The 21562-nt window shown below is 38.0% G+C and overlaps 1 protein-coding gene across 1 annotated transcript in view; it reads left to right on the top strand.

Moving 5' to 3' along the window:
• The first annotated feature begins 4343 nt into the window (after window positions 1-4343).
• The window catches only part of LOC140236341 (cubilin-like), a 30582-nt gene continuing 13363 nt past the window's right edge, over window positions 4344-21562 (top strand). The window contains 6 exon segments of the mRNA XM_072316298.1: window positions 4344-4419; window positions 7444-7815; window positions 13062-13427; window positions 16358-16720; window positions 17986-18360; window positions 19159-19276. Coding sequence (XP_072172399.1) covers window positions 4344-4419; window positions 7444-7815; window positions 13062-13427; window positions 16358-16720; window positions 17986-18360; window positions 19159-19276 — 1670 coding nt within the window.

Here is a 21562-nt window from a genome sequence, read left to right as displayed (position 1 = left end):
AAAACTTGCAAGTTCATCTCGTATTGAAGAAAATTTTACCTTTTAACTTCAGTTACCTCACAGGAATAGATTAAGCAAACCGTACTTTAATTGAAGACAACCCAACGTTTACTAACTATAAATCTTGCAATATAGGCCTCGATATCAGAGCACTTCTGAAGCCCAGGTCTATCAGAACATGGAGCTCCATGATCAGAATGATGTTAACATACTGTAGCCTTTGAAAGTTCAAACATAATTGGGCATATGATGTCGACAATTTGAATAATTTCCTGAGATTTTTTCTTAAAGATTCTTTTGTATATTTTATTACCACTTAAACACCATTCATACTTGCAGAAATCAAAATGAGTTTAGCCCTTCCTTTTCGTAGAGATAGTCTATTTATTTTGCTCACCTTTTTTCCATCTTTGTCAAGTTAATGGCTTCATATCTGGCCCCTACTAAGCACAATGACATGATAAGCAACGTTATTTTCGAATAACATTACAGGCTCATAAATACAGTTGTAAAATTCAGTCAGAATCACGGCACACTTCAGGTTTTATACATTCTTACCATCGTGTAAAAATGATTTGGTAAGGTACAATATCCGTTTCAGTACTCAATTCCAAGTAGGTCCTATTCACTGGGAAAAAAGGTGAAAATCTTTTCGTACTATTCTGGCAAACTGTTAGAATGTCTTGCCTTTTCTGTGGGATTGTTTGATTGGGATTAAAGAATCCATTCTTCTGTCGTCTGTTCGTGAGATGAATGTTGCATATCAATAAAATTGGCTGCGAATAAACTTGTCTTATTAATCTATTGATGTATGTTTGTTAACAGGTGAACTTTCTTGTGTTTTTTGCACATCTCCCATGAAAACAAAAACAAATCTGGTTAATAGGTCTGAACCATTAATCTAAAGCAATGTTCATTAGTTTAAAGGAGGTACTTGCATATGGCAAAATATGGGAATCAACACCCGTTCCTTTTGTTTTTTCTGGAGGCAAACGAATCATACTAACTGAGCAAAATCAATGCCAATATGGAGAGGGTAAATGCGTTGCAATTCCTACGACTGAAACTCGTACAAGGCTGTTAAAGGGAAGATAAACCCCAAGAACAATGTGGATTGAGTGAAAGCAGCAACATTATTAGAACACATCAGTGAAAGTTTGAAGAAAATCGGACAATCGATGCAAAAGTTATGAATTTTTAAAGTTTTGGTGTTGGAACCGCTGGATGAGGAGACTACTAGAGGTTATGACGTATGAGTGGACTACAATATCAAGAAAATATAAAGAAAATACTACAAAAATCCATTTTTCATAAAAATTACATATTCCATCAACTTGATATTGACATAATGTTAAGGGTAGCAATTATTCCCCCTGCTTTCTGAAAGCGGTTGGTCCACTGCTCTTTCATAATTCTAGAAAAGTGAACTTTTGTTGAATATCTTTTATATTTTCTTTGTATTGTTGTCCACTCATACGTCATATCCTCTAGTAGTCTCCTCATCCAGCGGTTCCAACACGAAAATTTTAAAAATTCATAACTTTTGCATCGATTGTCCGATTTTTCTCAAACTTTCACTGATGTGTTCTACTAATGTTGCTGCTTTCACTCAATCCACATTGCTCTTTGGGTTTACCTTCCCTTTAACGAACTCGTTTGTTATCTAGATCTTTGGGTAACTCATGCGGAGCTCGACGTGAGTCGTATCGCGCTCGGCATGGTGCACTCGTTCACGCCTACGTCCATGGCCCTACAGACGCTGACTGTGTTACATCAGGGAGATGGGAAGAGCACCTCCCTGGCTGCATGCAGCTGGTTGCTATCTGGTTGTGTGGCTACTACTAGTAGTAGTTCAACATCCGAAGCATGCATTACGGTTGATATTGCTCTACATGCATTGGCGTGCGAGAGAAGTACGCGAGCGCTGCTAGCACTGTTCAGCAGTATGCTCTCGTCACGAGGTGGGCGTGCGAACGTCATGGCTCATGCATTACAGTATGTAGCCTATAACCTAGGTGGGGATGCAGCTGGTCTGATGCAATGAGACTACGAACAGTGGATGCGCGCGAATACACCGCCTATGATCCAGTTGTTTGTCGTTGTTTTCTCATTTTCTTTGAATCGGTGGCAGTCTTCTTATACGGAAAAAAACAAACTGCCACCGATCGTGGCGCCTAGAGGACGCGGTAGATGCGTCCACTGTTCGTAGTCTCGCCGCATCAGATGTATCGATTGGCAAAGACAATTATCTCGCTGCATCTAACGTTTAGCTTAACAGCAAATTACGTGTACAAGGACAATTACTGCAATCTCCGCCTAGATAATAGGCTATGCAATAATCCATCATGCTGAAATCAATATCACCACATTTCTTTCTGTTTTTTTTTTTTTTTTTTGTTCCTACATCTTTTTCTTGGGAGAATTTCAGTTGGGATATTTGTACAGGCCATCACCCCCCCCCCTTCTTCAAAAGTGGGGGGGGGATATATCCCCCATCCCCCCGGGATTGACGCCCATGGTCAGTACCTCCGCATGTATGAAGCAGGGAGGTATCTCCTTGAATATGCATTTATATGTATGATATGGCGCTTGAATTTCAAACGCGAGTTCGATATTTCAATTATTTCTACTCACCATCGCATTAATTGAAATCTAATGCAAAAGAAATGTCAACACCTCAGAAAACAGTTCATATATTTTGTAGTGGAAAACAGGTAATCATCCCCCTTCCCCGCACACACATCTCATCCAGGAAATAACGTTCTTAGTACGGTACACACAGTGCAGGGGCCGAAGGGGTTGGGGTCAAGGGTCAATGCTTGCCCAGCACCCCCACCACTTCCCGGTTTCGCGGCCCCTGTAGTATCGTACATGCCAACACCGTGTTTAAGAGCATAATAGCATGATTAAAGAAAGGCTACAATGATTCCGAGACAGGACCAGGTTCTTTGAAAAAAATACGTTACCAGAGTGATAGTAAACATTACTCCGACTGACGTAGAACTTGAATCATGAAAAGTCCTTTTTACGCTTAATGTAATTCAAATGTGATTTGCAATAATACAGTCATGTGCTATACCATGATTTGCGTTCATGAGGCTACTGTATTAACCTCATTCGTCCAAAACTCGAACAAAACAGGGCTACATCCAAAGCCGGCGGAGCGTTTTCAAAAGTAGGGGGCCCACTTCCGGGTTTCATGAGGAAACAAGCAAAAGAGAGAGAGGGAGAGAGAGAGAGAGGGGGGGGTGGGAGAGAGGGGGAGACCAATGTGGTGACACCATATATATTCCTTTGTATGGTGCAAAAGGTGGGGGTCGAGCCCCCCCCCCCCCCCCCCCCCACCGTTCAACCGGCTATGACATCACTGTGAGGTTTATGAGGAATCGTCAAATCGATTTTATTTCCCCAGGCGTCATGAGCGTCTCTCGAAACTCTCGAAGTTTCCACCACGTTGGCTCCGCATGCGTACCTAATTTGCATAGATATGCATATTCATGACACTACGCCATTTGTGACATACAAGTACTTGTCTATCTGGTACAGCAGCAACGAACACAATTAGTTTGAGATGACCAGAACTTCTCAGAATTCCTCTTCTCCAATTTATTGACGATGACAGGTTGGCCTTTTAGTATTGATTGTGTTGTATTCTACCTCATGCAAGATAATTGGCAATATACTACTGAAATTCATTTCAAGTTACAGAAGGTCAAAGAGAAGGAAAGACACTATACTGAAATATGATTTAAATCATGAATTTATACCATTGTATATTGCCGATAGACTGTTATATCCTCTTCGACTCGTGCAATATTTGCTTTAGTTCATTTGATAAGTTCATGTTATTCCATTTAGTGCCACCAAATATGATATGAATATACCAAGGAACCGTTTATAGATGGGCTGGAAAAATATGTTTTGAGTTTCCTCACATGAGTATTCTATACAATTCATCTTTCATTGAAATCAGAACTTTGCTGTAGTTATAATTTTCTACATGACGGCAGCTCTTAAATATATAATGTGATATTGATACACCACCACACTACATACTTTATTCCTTTTATCAGCGTATAGACCAATGACATTCATCCTTATAAAGCCACTTTGTGAATCTCCCCGCTTATTGCTTGGCGATACATGTTATGGCAACCAATCAGATTAGTTTATGTGATTTCCCAGGAGGAGGACACAACGAATAAATAGAGCTCACAACCCAACCCATGGCAGATTTCAATATTTTCCACATCTGCCATCGGATTGTTCAAAAGTTCTTCACAAGTGTATCAGTCTTACGTGATGTATTGCTGGCGTTGACAGATTTCCACTTTGGTATCAACATGGCGAGGTTGAGGTTCCATGCTACGAGTCTTATACTCAGCTTCGTTTTCTTCCTGTCTGTAGCAATCCAGACAAGTGAGTACAGCTAGAAACAATTAATTTCGAAATTCATTGCACTCTCTGTAAAATTAAAATAATCAGATTTTTTTTTTAACTGTGGGTCTTAAATTTGTTAATTATATACTGATTATCCGCCTCCCCAATGAAAAAATAAGTTATTCAAATCATATTATGTTATTGCATGCGAGAATACCTTGCCGTGGCGCTTGATTTTTGTTTTTTTTATTTGTAACAAAGTCTAGCGGTTTTATAATGTATTTACACAGCAGTTTAGCAATACAATGTTAAATGTAAATACATGGTTCATGATTAGAGCATGTCGCTTATCATTCGATTGCTTCTCTGTTCATTCCACCATTCAAGAAAGGGCCCGAACATTCTCTATCACACACTCTGTCATTTCATTGCACAAATTCTCCACACCTTTACACTATGCGCCACTGTCATACCAGTATTGTGAAATGTGTATTTCTGAGGCCATTATCCTCGTCAAGCATATGCTTATGATATTATTCGATTTGATTAAAGTGAAAACATAGTTCTCATATGCCAGCAGAACTGTCAAATCTTGCTTCGAAATGTACATTGGTATATATATTGAAAAATGTGTGCAATAATGATGAAACACGATTTCCTTTCGTTAATGACGCAGATGTTACAATTTTACCACAAAAACTAGGAGTATATTATCCTAATAGAGTAAGCGAGCGCTCGTAATAGCTGGGCCATTTGAAGGACCCGCCGTCATTAGCAAAGAGTTCGAAAAACTAAGCTTCCGCGAATGCACCTACCTGCTCTGGAGATTTTTTTCTTCTTGTCACGCAAGAGAGTTCTCCACTGAGTGCGGTCGGCTGCAATTCCAGTAGCGCCAAAGATGTTTGTTCCCGTGCATTTCCTGATATCGTCGAACCAATTTGCTGCTGGCGTACCCCTTCTTCTCTTCTTTTCAACCATCCCCTGAATGACTTTTTTCTCTAGGCACTCATTTCTTGTGACATGGCCAAAATAGGCTAGTTTCCTCGTTATGATGTCAGAAAATACTGTCTTCTCAGACCCAGTCTGTTCCAGGACCCATGTGTTGGTTTTACGCGATGTCCAAGAAACTCTCAGCACTCTCCGGTAACACCAAAGCTCAAAGGATCCAGAGGTTTTCTTCAGTGTCCACGACTCGCAGCCATGCTAAAGTTCAAGAACCCAAAATGCCTCTATGTTTCTTCCGTCTTGTTTTGTCCTGTCTTGTTCCGTCCTGCCTTTGTAAACAAATATTATCATGAGAATGCTTTGAATGGTTCACAATATACACGCATGCTTTTCAGTGGACCTCTCAATTCTTTTTTTTTCCTCCAAACGTAACTTTGTATTTTGCCTGTAATCAAGTATGATTTTTATTCGTTAACCAGCTATTATCTATCATGTAAAGTTGAATACATGCCTATTTTATCATTCTTGATTTATTTTATGTTATGTTTTGCCTGAAAAATAATGAAACAAATGAATTAAACTGGATTGCATTGAATACATATTGAGACAAGAACATTCATGCGTGCTGATTCAAATTTAAGAGAATTATTGTGTACGATGTATCCACAACAAACATTTTATTCTTACATGCAAACATGTACATATGCAAAAGTACATGATATAATCTACATTCAAATTTCGTACTTTCTTTTCCATTCTTACATTATCTATTTTCTTTTCAATTTGTTTTTCATATTTCTTCTTTTGTTGTTTCATTGATGACTAATTGTATTCCCTTTTCTTTTGTTCCTTGTTTCTTTTCTTTTCATTTAATCCGTCATCGTAGCTACTTGTCTGGCGCTTGACACCAAGTCGGTTCGCCATTTTAAAGGTAATGTTTACCATAGGGAGTAGAAGTTTAAAGAAAAAAATGAGTTATCAATGAGGATGCATATCCTTGGGTCACTTGTATAATAAAACATCTTAAAATACAAACTATTGTTCACATTTTGTACATCTAACGATACTTACCATTAATTACACTAATTAACTTTTTTAAACGTGGTTGTTTCTATCCCTAATTCACATCTAAGACCTATTTTGAAGCACTAAAGCTGGGTTTTAGTGTCATCATTCTGCAATATGTAAATAATGCCTTTTTAGATAGTCCGCGTTGTTGTCTTCAAAAACCTCGATTATTCTGTGTCGATCCTCACTGGTAGTGCCTCAGTAGTGTACTGGATGATAGTCACCCATATTGTTTTGTGATTTGTCTTTTCTAGATTGTCAGTCATTTTAGTACACTGTCTTGCCTGTCAGCGTCATGTTTGTAGAATTAAATGGAATGAATAAACAACACAGACCAGATGAAGGCGCATTACAATAAGCGTTTAATAGATTGTACTAATGCAGTTAAGTAATTTGATATGTAGACTGACCTACAGGTCTTAAAATTTATAGTAACTTCATAGATCTGTATACTGTCGTTGGTCGTCAGGAGCAGGTATGTTAGGAGAGAAACAACTTTTCCATTTACCACCTCCTGATGACGAACGACATTATACAGATCTATCAAGCTAATATGAATTTTAGCAGAGAAGAGAAAGACAAATTGAAGAAACTCACCTCTGAATCCTAACCACTCTGAATAATACCTTTCTTTCATTTAACAGAATTACTGTTGAGCTTAACTAAAAGCAAATAATACATGTTATAATTATCAACAAGTGCAAGAAATCATAACGGTGAATATAATTATTATGTTCTCCACCAATTCTCGTCTAAACTTAAACAGTGCTCCGTCTTCCTCTCTCCTCTGTCAGCAAGCTCACAGGAAACGTTGGTTGCAAACTGCGGCGAGACTGTTTTCCTCGATAAAGAGAATCCTGAAATTCAGGTGACGCTCAGAAATGATCTAGCTTTCAGCAGCGAAGACGATGAGGAATACTAAAAGCAAATAATACATGTTATAATTATCAACAAGTGCAAGAAATCATAACGGTGAATATAATTATTATGTTCTCCACCAATTCTCGTCTAAACTTAAACAGTGCTCCGTCTTCCTCTCTCCTCTGTCAGCAAGCTCACAGGAAACGTTGGTTGCAAACTGCGGCGAGACTGTTTTCCTCGATAAAGAGAATCCTGAAATTCAGGTGACGCTCAGAAGTGACCTAGTGTTCAGCAGCGAAGACGATGAGGAATGCCTGTGGTTTGTCCGAAGCCCTCCCGACACCACCCTAAGACTAGACGCGGTGGACTTCATCGACCACACATTGCTCGTGGTCGACGGGTTCGTGGACCGCGAGAACGACACTACAGACATGACAGAGGCTGTCGAGATGGATGGATATGAGATGAAGACGTTCGCTTCCCAGGGTCGTGCCGTCACCTGTCGACCTGCCCAGGAATCAGACGAACCGGTCGATCTAGTCCTCAATGTGAAAATAGAAGGTATGTGACTGACAGAAATTCACATCACACAGGTACACACACATACACCCCCCACACACACACACACACATACACATGTAACACACCGAGAGACAGACATTTGAGAAAAATGAAAAATATATGCAAGAAATGGACAAAATCTTTCTTAATGGGGGAAAAAAACCTAAATGAATGATTGGAAAGTACTTTAATGGTCAGCTTTAGCGGCCTAAATATTTGATTGAAGCCAAGGATATAATTTCTTCTTGATGTCAAGAGAGACAGATCAGGGAGATTTTCCTCTCACCTCCCTGATCGTGGAAAGCATATGAAGTATAAATTTCAAACTTTCTGCAATTCCAGTCAAACAAAAAATAGATATGTAGATGAAAACAAATAGATAAATAAATCCATTCCTTTTAGATTGTCTGTATACATGAGTGAACGTTCCGTACATATTTAATGAGCTGGAGTGGATTTTTTTTTTCAGATCCCAAATAAACACCGAAAATCAGTTTGAATAGCCTGATGTGATGACGATAAACCAATCAAAGTATGTAAAATTTTAATTATTAGGAACAAAAGGCAGGAGGTTGGAAATGATCAGATTAACCTTATATAAGCCATCAATAAAAGAATAAAAACAATCCAATTAGGATAAAAAGCAAAGCATTTTATAGCTTATTTGATTGTCATATAACAACAAAGAAATCGGTAATTGCCCTACATATTCTAGGTGTTAAAAAAACATTTCCCACTTTTGATGCTTAATAGTTCGAAAACTATATCAAATAAAAATTGTCGTTGATATGAGTAATAGCTGAATAGTGTACAATTTAGTTGGAGGTGATTTGAATATGAAAAACTATATCAGTTTCATGAAATTCATGATAAATTTCAAAGTTAGGTTCCAGCTTTTGGTGAAATGTTAACCCTCTGTACAAAACCTGAACTTTACACAAAAACTAATGTTTATGTGTGTATGTGAGTGTGTACTTACAATGACCCTGAACAATGGACATGGATACCACCTGTTCAGAGCTCTGCTCCAAGGCACATGAATGTTTTATTAATCATTCACGATGGATTGCCTTGGGCACTGTTAGTCTGAATTCATGGCAAAGGGTGAAATGCATGCACATTAAAAAAGTAAGCACATGTTCCCATGTGCTTGCCTACACAACATTTCAGAATGAAAAAAGACTAACTGTGATAGTGGAATACCTCATGAATAAATAATGGCATTCCAATCCTGGCCATTGTTCAGGACCATTGTCTGGGTGTCAGCTACACACTACCATACACACCGATTGAATTCTGTGCAAAGTGAAAGTTTTGTACAGAGGGTTAGAAATAGAAAAAATCTTAAACCTTACAAAAAAAAAATAAATGTTTGATTTAATGAAACTGAATTATGCTGCCATTGTAAAATTGCCTCCAATAAAATTGTACACTATTCAGCAGCTATTGCTCATATCAATGTCAGTGTTATCTGATATAGTTATTGAACTATTAATGATCAAAAGTTGGAGATGATTTTTGTAACACCTAGTATAATAATAAAGACTGTTTGATATTTGCTTTGAGTGAGAATTGACTAATATGAATAATGAATGTTGATGAGTGCAATGAACAGAATATGAAGTCATGAACGCAATGTGACGAGCTCTCGGCGTGCTTGCAATGGAGCAAGTCGCATGGATCCAATATTGCTTGGTAAATGCAGACGCAATTGCACGAATGATGACGTAATACGAAAATGGGCCAAAATAGAATGATCAATATCAAACGAACAATCAAATTACAAGGATCTACCTAGGTGTTATGAATAATAATAAACAATATTTTTTATGGATGCGATGGCTCCAAATATTACATGAGCGTGCAAGTTTAACCGTTTTATAGATGCAACGACGCGAGGCAGAGTTCAATAGAACGGTCAGACTTGCACGCTCGTGTAATCCATGCGAACCGTCGGACAAATGATGAAATATTGAATATCGTTTTATACAACCGACGATATTGGCCTAGATTAGACCAAGATAGGGGTTAACGTTAAGCCTATCTAGGAGGATGACTATTAAGAGTTAGGCCTAGATCTATGTTTGGTTCTACTTCTAGGTCTTTGCTGGTAGCACAAACGGGTTCGCGTACATGCATCAATCAATGTCAATTTTTTACGATACACAAGTTCATTGTGTCTTAGGATCTATTGCAGGATGGCTCACATGATTTACCGTTCAGTCCAGACGTCTTCTGCACTACCATTAAGAGTGAGCCTGGGATAGCCGATTCTTGTGAATGTCATATGACTCGCATTCGTCCAAGCAGATGGCAAGGATCTTTACATATTTTGTATGAAACATAATTTGACACAATCAGGAAGATTATTTCATTAATCGGGACTATGAATGACTTCCGATGTGCTATTAGCAATTTCGGATTTGCAAGATAAAAATTTCTAGCATTACGTGTTGGATATGAGTGAATACTATAATCGAAAACAAATGGGTCATCAAAAGATGAGGGAAGGTAGCAATTATATGTATGTATATATATATATATATATATATATATATATATATAGATAGATAGATAGATAGATAGATATTGAAACTTAAAAACTAGAGCTTGGGGAGCATTAATATCAGTCACTTTTAGCTTTTTCAGCTTGTGAAATAGAATGATCCTGTCCAAATGCGGACTGTTTTTTGTTTGTTTGTTTGTTTTTTTTTTGGGGGGGGGGGTTATAAAACAGGATTAACTTTAGTCTCACCGCAATTGGCCTTGACTATTGCAGTAGGAGATATACGGCAATACCATGGTATGATATAGCAGAAATACAGTACTTAGAGGTTTAATAAATGTGGGTCTTTAGACATGGAGCTTAAAATATAGTAATCATTCTGATTATGAGCAGTCAAGCTTAGATTTTCATCAATGAATACTCCTTGAAATTCAAGGAAGGAAAAGGAAATTCCTTGAAAGGAGTAGTAACCAATCTATCATTATGATGTATAAAATCTTTTTATGAAATGAGTTTTATTTTTTGACAGTCAGGGATAGTTTATTACACCTGTACCATTCAGAAACTTCGGGAATCTACAGTGTTAACTAATGTTCAAGGTTATTATGTAAACAAAAATTGTTATTGTCATCAGTGAATAAGATAATGATAATATAAGTGACGCAATAGGCATACCATTTACGTACAAATGAAAATTGAGAGACCCAAAACTGAGCCTTGTGTAACTCCATGACTGATTGAGATAAGACGCAATTCTGTGCCATTTAATGAAACATATTGTGTTCTATTTGAGAGATGATATCGAACCCATGAAAGTGCAGTACCGCGTATACCATGTGAACGAATTTTTCCATCAAAATTAATTGGTTTGGGGGTATCACGTGCCTTACTCAGGTCTAAAAAGACCCCAATCACATGTTTTTTATTTGACAGTGCGTTCGGAATTTTTAAATTTGTAATAGAGCTAAATCTGTAGAATTAATTTTCATGAAACCTTAACGGTTTTAATTCTTCAAATTACTTGACACTGTGTACTTTTGAAAAATCTATAATGTCTTGTAAGTTTTGGGTAAGCTGGTAAAGAAATTGGGCGGTAGTTATTTATATAATATCTTAAAATTTGCAAGTTTTGATAGACTAATGAAATATACGACTTAAAAGGGTTGCAATTGAATAAATATGTTATAGCAACGAATAACTTATTCTGTCATGGCTATGGGATGTGCTCGAATTCAATGCAATAGTAATATTGATAGTTTCAGTAACATTTGTGGGAGTTACCAAAAAAAAATCCTGATGGTACTGAGAGGATCTGCGAAATGCACGTGATCAGCATCAGGGGTCTCTATTGATAATTGCGGACCAATATTGCTGAAAAAAAAAAATGAAATGAATGATGAAGCATAATCAGTTGTGCAAGGAATTCTATTACCATGAAAAGTGAGCCCAGCCTTGGGAAAAGAATCTTGTTTATTTCCTAGAATAACCTTGATGATACGTCATGTGGCATTAGAATTAGAAGATACTTTGGCTATAACATTTGCGAGTTTACGAGACTCACGAATTATGCTTGCGAATTTGTAACGATTTTTGTTAACATTGGTGTTTTTCAATATTTGGATTTTTAAAATGACGTTTATAAAACGACTCGTTGTTTTGTTTTCATAATTGCTTTTGTTATGCATAGATTTTCAGACTTTCAGAAACTAGATTTTGCTCTTAATACAAATTGATTTTTTTTTTCATGATAAATCTGAAGTTTGTGATTAACTTCTTCATAAGCAATGTTCATATGATTCTCATTGAACACATTAATCCAATCTTTTAAAGATCAATCGTGTTTGAACAGTTCAATACTCTTCTGAGTTTCCCTGCGACACGTTAAAATTATGGGTGGTTTTTGAGTGATACATGTTCGTCTTATGAATAATGAATATAGGAAGAAAACAAAATATTATCTATCAAAGTTTCGGACTTCAGGTAAACTCTGGTGGTGACAGCTAAACCCATACGAATAAATCAAAATGACTTAATGTCTCTCTCAGAGATGTTAATATCAAGCAGAAATTGAGGTTGTAATCACCCATGAAATTAATTTTCTTATTTTCCCTAGGCACGACTCAAGATTTTCTATAAATCGATGGAATTGAATATTCGGAGGCCTATATAATAGTCCAATAATTGCATTTTTGCTGCCACGGCTATTCATTTCAATAAATAACACCTCACATTCTTCAAACACTACATCGTGACGTACTTTAACTGCAAATGATCTGCAACATAGAATGCAACCCCTCCTCTTCTTCCTTTTCGATTGGATCCGATAATTCTTTTGATAATTCGATAAAATAAAGAGCGGAGGCGAATCGAAATGTAACCAAGTTTCACTGATAATCAAAATGAAATTCATGTCATCCTAGATCCTAAGATGACACGAATTTCATTTTGAATTTACTACTGTTGTTATTAAGTCGGAAAATGTCATTTAATTGCATTGCGTTTATTTCTTCATATCAAATTTCCCTGTTTCCTCGATACAAGAATATCCTAAATCCTTTGTTCCACTTCAGGCATGTCAGGATCATGGAAGATCACTATACGTTGGAGAATTTGCGAACAAATAACGATGAACAAATGATGAATAAATAATGATAAACGCGCGTCTCGCATACCATTGTACGTTAATGCAACGCACTGAAAGTTTTACTTTTTGCAAACATTCTATCGTATTTTCTTTCAGAGAGCATATCTATAGCCGCTGTCTACCCTGGTCAATGTGGTGGCACCATACATCTTAACCCGACCTCTCCCACGGCAGCCCTTCAGGCCACCAACACGTATCCCAGCGGCGGAGCGGCTTACTGCAATTGGTATATTCACAGTCCAGCTGATACCAAGATCGTCCTAAAGTTTCGCCAGTTAGATCTGAACAGCTATAAAGATCAACTCAATATATACGACTCAAGAGGACAAACTCTTTTCCACGCATATCACTACACAAATGAGATCCTACATCCCGTGTACGCTCAATCGTACGCTCGAGTGCTCTTTGACGCATACTACTCAGTCAGTGACGCCACAGTGGAGATGACAGTCAGTTACATTGGTAAGTTCGGATCTGGTTCGGTGCAGTGGTCCTTCCACTCTGACAGAATCCAAGCGAATAACCACAACAGATATACCGATGCTGTTGCGTTTGAAAAAACTAGCCCGTTGTGGTTGACACTTTTAAATGTTCGTTAGTACAGGTTTGCGATTTGGTTTCTCCTTTAATAGCGCTGCTGTGATCCTTAATTTACCTATTTAATGATAATTTATATGCACATATCGCCAATCTTATATCCTTTTCCAACATTATATTGCATGGGAATGGCAGGTGACTTCGTATCGTAATAAATGCGAATTTCGCTTCATGAGAGCTTAGTAAATGTAGTGCTTTAGTTCCATAAAGTACCATTACATTCGCAAAGGATTTTTCTAGTATGCTTTTGATGGTCATTTGTTTGTTTGATTCATGTTTTCTGTTCGCAATTTTATACGAAAAGTTCCGAAAAGATGTGGAAGAGATTTTCAGGGAAGATCCGAAATGAGAGAAGGAACATACTTTTTGGTGGTGATCCATATCACCATCTGGTTCAAGGCATTTTTGGAAGAATTATGAATAAGGTACAGGCTGTTCATATAGAGAATATAATGAGCTTACTATAATCTTTTCGCCAAAACACCAATGGACCGCCTCACGCCATTAGGCCTACATAGAGAGAATACTGACCATCTCAGGATCTTGGACACAAACCGTTGTGAAACGAGAAGAAACTTACAAATATCATGAAGAACATCGAAAAAAGTCAATTCATCAATTATAAACAATAGTGTAAATGTAGGTACAGTTGTATCATTTAACAAAAAATGCAAAAATGAAACTATATACATAGGGCCTACATGTACTTATTGCGCACTGTGGTGATTGTGGCTATAAGGGATTTTGGATTATGTAAATGGTAATCAGTTTAAATGTATGCATTGGAATCGAAAAAGTTTTGAAAGGACTGTGGTAACAAATTTTTGATATTCTTATACATAAATACAGAAGTTTCAAACTTATGTATATCACCAATTTTTAACACATTTAGCTGCTGTGGTCCATGGTTTTCGCCCATAGTTTGTGGACACCTTGTGGGGGCTATATCTCAAGAATTTCCAAGCCGAATCACATGAAATGTTCCGTGGTAATGTCATATAACCATGTTTATATCCAATAACCTATTCTTTGAGGTCGTTCATGCATGACGTCATCTAGGCGCCATTTTGTGAGTTTGAGGAAATGTTCAATGACTGATCATAACTCGTTACCAAATGTCGTTTCTGTATCATTCTGGGTAGTCAAAAACTTCAATAGTAATCAGCTAGGTTGTCATGACGTGATTTCATAATGCTCCGAATATTAAATGCTAAGAATTAAAAAAAATAAAAATTCAAAATAACGTCATACAATATTCAGATTTGTTCGAGCGTCTTTCACTTATACTTCACCAATTTTCACCCAGATTTCAGTATGTTGTAGCTTATTAGATTGTCAATCGAATTTAGCTCCAAGTTTTCAATTTGATGATCAGGGCGGAAGAAATCGATTAAAGTTAAGCTTGCAAAATTTGACCATTTTACATGTTAACTCTATGACGGTCAATTTTTAGGAAATGCCAATGACATGACAGCAATTACTGAGCAGTGCCTCACTTATCCTTGAACGATTTTCTCCCTTCTCCCAGCTTTTGATATGATGTGGCTGACACTCTGGGCTATTCATAATGTGCTTTGCGCTTTTCAATTTGATTTCGGGATTACGTCTAAAATATGGTTGAAATTGATACTTAGGCTTCGATGTAAGGAGCTAGTTACTCGTGCAGTACATATCGTGGAGGTCGTATAGCTTGAGAACAGGCCCTGTCACACTTTTAGACCATGTCAAGTACATCATTTTATAGATGACCACTTCTTGATCAGACACCATCATTGATATGTAAATATTAGGGTCAAAATACTTTATTTTGTATGTTGGCAAATATATGCCCTATCACCAACATTTTTGCACACGTCACACACAGACTATGTTACTTGAATCATGTCGTGAAATAACGAGTTCTTGATCAAATGCGATCTTCGCTATGTAGATTGGGGTCAGAGGTCAATAATATTTCATTCTGTATTTTAGAATATTTTAGCGTGTGCGGTTTTCTTTTTTTTTTCATTAAGTAATGACTTCTTGGTCCGACGTAGGGAGGTAGGTAGGTATTTATTGTCGTTAGAAACATATATATAAAAAAATACAGTTTAAAACGGCTGGAATGCCCATATTCAGCAGTGCCGCAATCGGGCACCACTTGTCTTCCATGGGGTCTAGTTACATAATAATTAGACAAGCCTTTACAATATGCAAAGAGGCAGAATGATACATAGAGATAAAACTGGAAAAAGAATGAGAAAAAAATACAGGGCTTGAGGTTACAACAAACATACATGGCATCACATAATCAAACATTACATGACAGAACAGAACAAAATAAACCCGGCTATCCCGTCGCAGCAAACAATACATTGCAACTGGGATTCATGAATTTGTACATATCCTTAGAAAAACGTTCAAATTTAAGGCTTATCGAGCAGCTGGTGGTTATTATACATAAATGCCGCTCGATATGTAAATGATCTTGTGAGACGTCGTCTTGGCTGTACAAATCAGGGTCAAATGAGAAAAATACTTTGGTCTTTATCTTGGTTAACAACATGGTCTATCGCGTCGTTGATATAACTCTCAAATACTAAGTCTTCCATAGCAAAGGATATATTTATTTAGATGAATATAAATATATCTGTGTGTGTCTGCTTGTGTGTGTGTGTGTGTATGTGTGTGTGTCTACAGTTAATACTGTACCAATACTATAAGGAAAATAAAGTTTCACTGGGCAAACACAATAGGCCTACTTCAGTCCGGATTCTCAGAAACCTTGGCTTTCATATTCCATTTGTTTGTGGCAGGTCGTCTTAATGGAGGCGAAAAACTGGTTTCCTCAGCGGGAGTCATTGAACTCGATGGGGATATGACATCACTGACTGTCAGTTCAAGTGGTTATCCCAGCTCAGTCTACTACACTGGATACTGGTACGTTACAAGCCCGCCAGGTACTCGCCTCAAGGTTTCCTACAACAGCATGCAGACGGGAAGTAACGTGTATTTCTACGTTCACGATAGCCCCTATGCTAGCTATGAGATATCGATATTTTCAAACTCAGCTCCTCTGCCCCCGGACGCAGTTTTTGCAGGCAATGTGGCGACATTTCGTTTGTATGCAACGAGCGATGTCATCGGAGCTGGAGTGGAGTTTACAGTGAGTATAACGGGTAAGTACTTTCATGTTCTATTCTGCTTTGTCATCCACGGACGAGGGTTTAACGATACCTGAATCATACTAACCTTCCCCGTAAACTTTGATTTTTACTTTTCCTTCTAGCAACTTATCAAACATCAATTGTTCTGTATTCACAATTGGTTTCGTCCAGTTTTTGTTCAAATTTCTGAAGCAAAGTCTATGACCCTCGCTATTTTACTAGTAGCTGAAAAATAATATTTCTTCAGGCATCATCAACAACGACAGTGTTATGGTACAAGGATCCGTGTATACACTATGTACAAAAGCAGTGTTGTTTTTCCTTCTAACTATATAAAAATGAGAAGGAAGATGCAGTCGACGTAATAAGATTTCAACAGGTATTTTTTTTTTGTTCAAGCTTTCAATCCGTTCAATAGGTTTTCATCAGCGCTGTATTGACATACAGGAAACAATTCTTCGTTTCACCAGTTCTCTACTTAAAACTATACAAATATAGGAGGGCTAGTTAGGTAGGGCCTACTCTTTTTTCGCTGAGTAAGTTTAAAGAAAAACACGATATTTAAGTATTGCACGACAAAAACAGGGTATACGCATGATGTCCGTGTGGTACGAGGAATATCTACATTAAAATTTTACTAAGATATTCACAAGAAAATGACAGCATGTGCAATAGTCTGTGTGTAATCGGCAAAGTAACGTGGAGGTGGAGAATACTCAATATGGGATTTCCGTTGTTTACCTTCATACATGCCTATACAACTATAGTACCTGTTAAAATCTAGTTGCACCTATCCCTTCTTCCATTCTCTCAAACAAATGAAGTTGCCCCATATACTCTCTACAAAAAAATCGAGTGAAAATATTCGCTGTTAAAGGAGTGAATACAAAAAAAGAGTGAATTTTGAGTGAAATTTGAGTGAATTCAGAGTGAAAATGTAAATTTTCACTCGTTTTAGAGTGACCTCAGGGATCCCTCCAAAATCTTCGAGTGATCCCTGAGGTCACTCCAAATTGAGTAAAAATGAACATCTTCACTCAAAATTCACACTACTTTCGCTCTTAATTCACTCTTTTTTGTATTCACTTCTTTAAGAGTGAATATTTTTACTCGATATTTTTAGAGAGTATACGAAAATGTTAATTGGGCCCCTGACCCAGATTCAACTTATTTTGCCTGCTACGATAATCGGGCATTGGTAACAAGCGCCTGAATTTGCCAGTATGTAAGTATATTTGTAACACTGTTGTTTTTTTTTCTCTCTGCATCCTTTGAAGATGACAGCCAAGGTTTATCCCAGTGCGGCGGTAAGAGAGAATTGAACGCGAGCAATCCAAACATCACCATCAGCTCACCGTACTACCACTCCCAGCAAACTTCAACTGGTAGGACTTCGTGCTGGTGGTACGTGTCTGCTTTAGCCGGCTATGAGGCTGAGCTGACGTGGAGAGATGTGGAGACATCGTCGGAGTATGTCAAACTCTACGACTACCCATCATCAACATCGTACTTCGTATCATCGCTGCGAGGCGACGTCAACTACTGGGATATCTCACCTCTTGTGTCCAGCCGAGGAGGATTGACGGTGTATCTCGATGACTATAGCTCGGGTTATAACGGCCAAGGCTTTCTTGCAGACATAGTTATGGCAGGTCAGTACACTCTCAATTCATTACAGACTGATGTATAGTGATAAAATGTAACGTATACGTCTGTATAAGTCTGTCTTGATCACCACTTACTTGTTTGATGTGAAAGTATCCCAATATGCACAGACTCAGTGAGAGCATATTGACGAAACAATGAAAGTTTGGAAAGAATTATAGGCCCGAATTCACGAAGGTGGTACAAATAAAACCATGGTTTGAACTATGGACAAAAAAAACATGGAGCGCCAAGTATCGCATGGAATATTTCGTAACGAAATCAGTCATTTCGTCGATGAAATGAATATTTTGTAACGGAATGACAGCATTTTGTAACTAAATGAACAGTAAAGTAAAACAACTTTTTAGCCCATGAATAATGATTTGAGGTCACCCGAAAACAGTGAGTATAAAGAATAAATAAAAATATATGAAAATGGAAGAACAAGTTTAAAAAACCTCATGGAAATACAGAGAATTTTGAACATGATAAAAATAATTTTAAACAGCAGAAACTCTCCTTGTAGGTATGACTGCCATTTTTCTAATGATAACTGATTTTTTTTTCTTGCTTTAAGATATGCACATAATCATTTTCCATAATGTATTTTAAGAAATATATATGCCCTATATACGTACCTTTGTCGACAACCCGCAATTACCAAAAAAATAATGATCACAATAATGCACAGTTTCGTTTTTAGTTTACAGAGTCTTCTGACTCTTTACAACCCATACGAATGCACCGCTTAGTGGCCCAATCATAACTGATACATTGTATTCATCTCACATGACTTGTTCTAGATCCTAAACCGTATGTTGGACCGAGGTCGTGTGGTGGTTCAATCAGTTTAAGCAGCGCCATGCCAGATTTGACTTTTAACTCGCCCTACTACAACCTAACAACTTTTAGCGGCGAAGTGGATTGCCAGTGGTATATGTCTGCACCCAGCGGTAAGGAGGTTGAGTTGGTATGGAGAGATGTGGAAACATATTCAGAGTATATACGACTCTACGACTATCCAAGGTCAACATCATATAAGGTATCATCTTTCCAGGGTGACATCAGCTATGAGGATATCTCACCCTTTGTGTCCAGTCGAGGCGGACTAACGCTGTCGCTTGATGACTACAGCACGGGTAGCAACGGCAAGGGCTTTCTTGCAGACATAGCAATAACAGGTTTGTCTAAATTTCTCCAGATCTACAGCATGTCATTCTGGTCCCTTCCAAACCAGTTTTGCAGAAAAAAAAAAAAAGTTGCCACTATTTAACTTAAATCGAGATAGCTATAATTTATCATGATTGCAATAGACGACCAGGGGCCCGTTGCATAAAACTTACCATTCAATTTCAATGGTAACTACCGTCAAAATTAGGCGTCACAGCCAATCAGCATCAAGGATTATAAAATTTACCGCTAATTTGAAGACTTACCGCTAGAAAGGAGCGGTAAGTCCAGCGGTAAGGGTTTTATGCAACAGGGCCCAGGTTTAATTGACTGTATATGGTGACAGCATAGACTGCTGCATATCTTATTACGATGTTTCAAGCATAAGAAATCAAATGTTTGTGTTTTTCTTTTACTCTTGATGAAAACATACACCATCTAGAAAAGCACTCGCAGGGCACAAACATCCGCCAAGCAGCTCATTTCCAACCATGCACGCATGCTCAAAATCGCCCAATTTTCCAATGATAAAAGCCGGGTTCACACGTACAAAATAGCGGGATGACGATCGCGCTCCATATCTCGAGATTTTTTTGCGAGCGTCCACATGCACCAAATTAGCGGGATAGCGATCGCGCTCGGAATCTCGAGTTTTTTTGCGAGCGTCCACACGTACAGAATTATCCCGCTAATTGCCGATAGAGATAACAGCAAAGCCTGCAAACTGGGTCTCACAGCGCCCTTCTCTATCACTACCTGCGCGCACTTTCTTTTGTCCATTGTTTTTAGCGCGTCAGTGGTGTGGTTCGCGCGCGGTTTTTGTGGTGCGCCAAAGAGGTGCAAGAGGTGAGGTATGATGGGATATAAAATCTCGAGATTCTAATCCCGACCGTTCACACGTACCAGCGCGGGGCGAATTATCCCGCTAATTGATGAACTAGGGCAAGATTTCTTGGGATAAGCATCGCGATGCTTATCCCGCTAATTATCGGGTTTTTTCTGTCCACACGTGCAAAAAACTGGAGATACCGATCGCGATGCAAATCTCGAGATTTGTATCCCGCTAATTGGTGTACGTGTGAACCCCCCCCCCCCCCCATTGCCTTGTGTTTACATCATCAGCTCCCTGCTGCGCGGCGCCTTGAGCAGAGCATGCGCGCGCTATTTTATGGTGCGCGTATGCAAACCTCAAATACGAGCAGCTTGAACTCCCAAATTCTTTGACCCTATTTACCATAAGATTTTTAAAAACTCCTTCAAAAATTCATAAAATTTCCCAGATCACTACCAAAATTCAATCATCTGTTCCTTGTGCCATTATTGACTTTTCCTGTCAGCAGTCATCCAATTCCGTTCACAACATTGAGTTATTTTGGAGACAGACAGACAGACAAAACCAACGCCGGCAAAAACACAACCTCCTTGCATGGCGGAGGTATATAATAAATTATCGTTTAGTGTATCGCAAAATCTGCTAATACAGTACTAGTGAAAGTGCCTCTCAGGAGAGAACTAGTATACATCAAATCTTCAAACCTCGCCAGTAATTCAAGAGAGGAAACGTTTAACGAATTCAAATGAAATCGCAATACATACACCCATGTGGTGTTCTGAGGTGCATTTCATCAAACAGTTTGTCAGATGCTATTACTGACAAACTGTTTTAAGCTACTGAAATCTTTGCATCTGATTGGCTGAGAGCAACTTTGTCAGAAAAATATATATATATATGTATCTGACGAAATGGGTGATAAGATACCTACTGATGTGATATGCCCGTCGTGGATATTTCTCTGGAAATGCATCATTTTTTGTAAATGGTCGGTTTGGCATCATAAATCAAACCTTGTTGAGTGTGAACTATAATTATGATGTATCTCTCTCAATAAGCACCGCAGGTTGACAATTTTCTCTTTTGCCCTATTATTATTCCTCATCTTAATATAATTATCACTTCACTCTTGCTCTTCCAGTATTTACCACCTGCAAACTGAAATCTCATTGCAAGTTGCATCAATATTTCGTTGATTACAGACC

The sequence above is a fragment of the Diadema setosum genome, chromosome 12 (genome assembly GCF_964275005.1).
Source record: "Diadema setosum chromosome 12, eeDiaSeto1, whole genome shotgun sequence".
Classification (NCBI taxonomy): Eukaryota; Metazoa; Echinodermata; class Echinoidea; order Diadematoida; family Diadematidae; genus Diadema; species Diadema setosum.
Note: the sequence above shows the minus strand (reverse complement) of the source record. Positions and strands in the feature narration are given on the sequence as shown.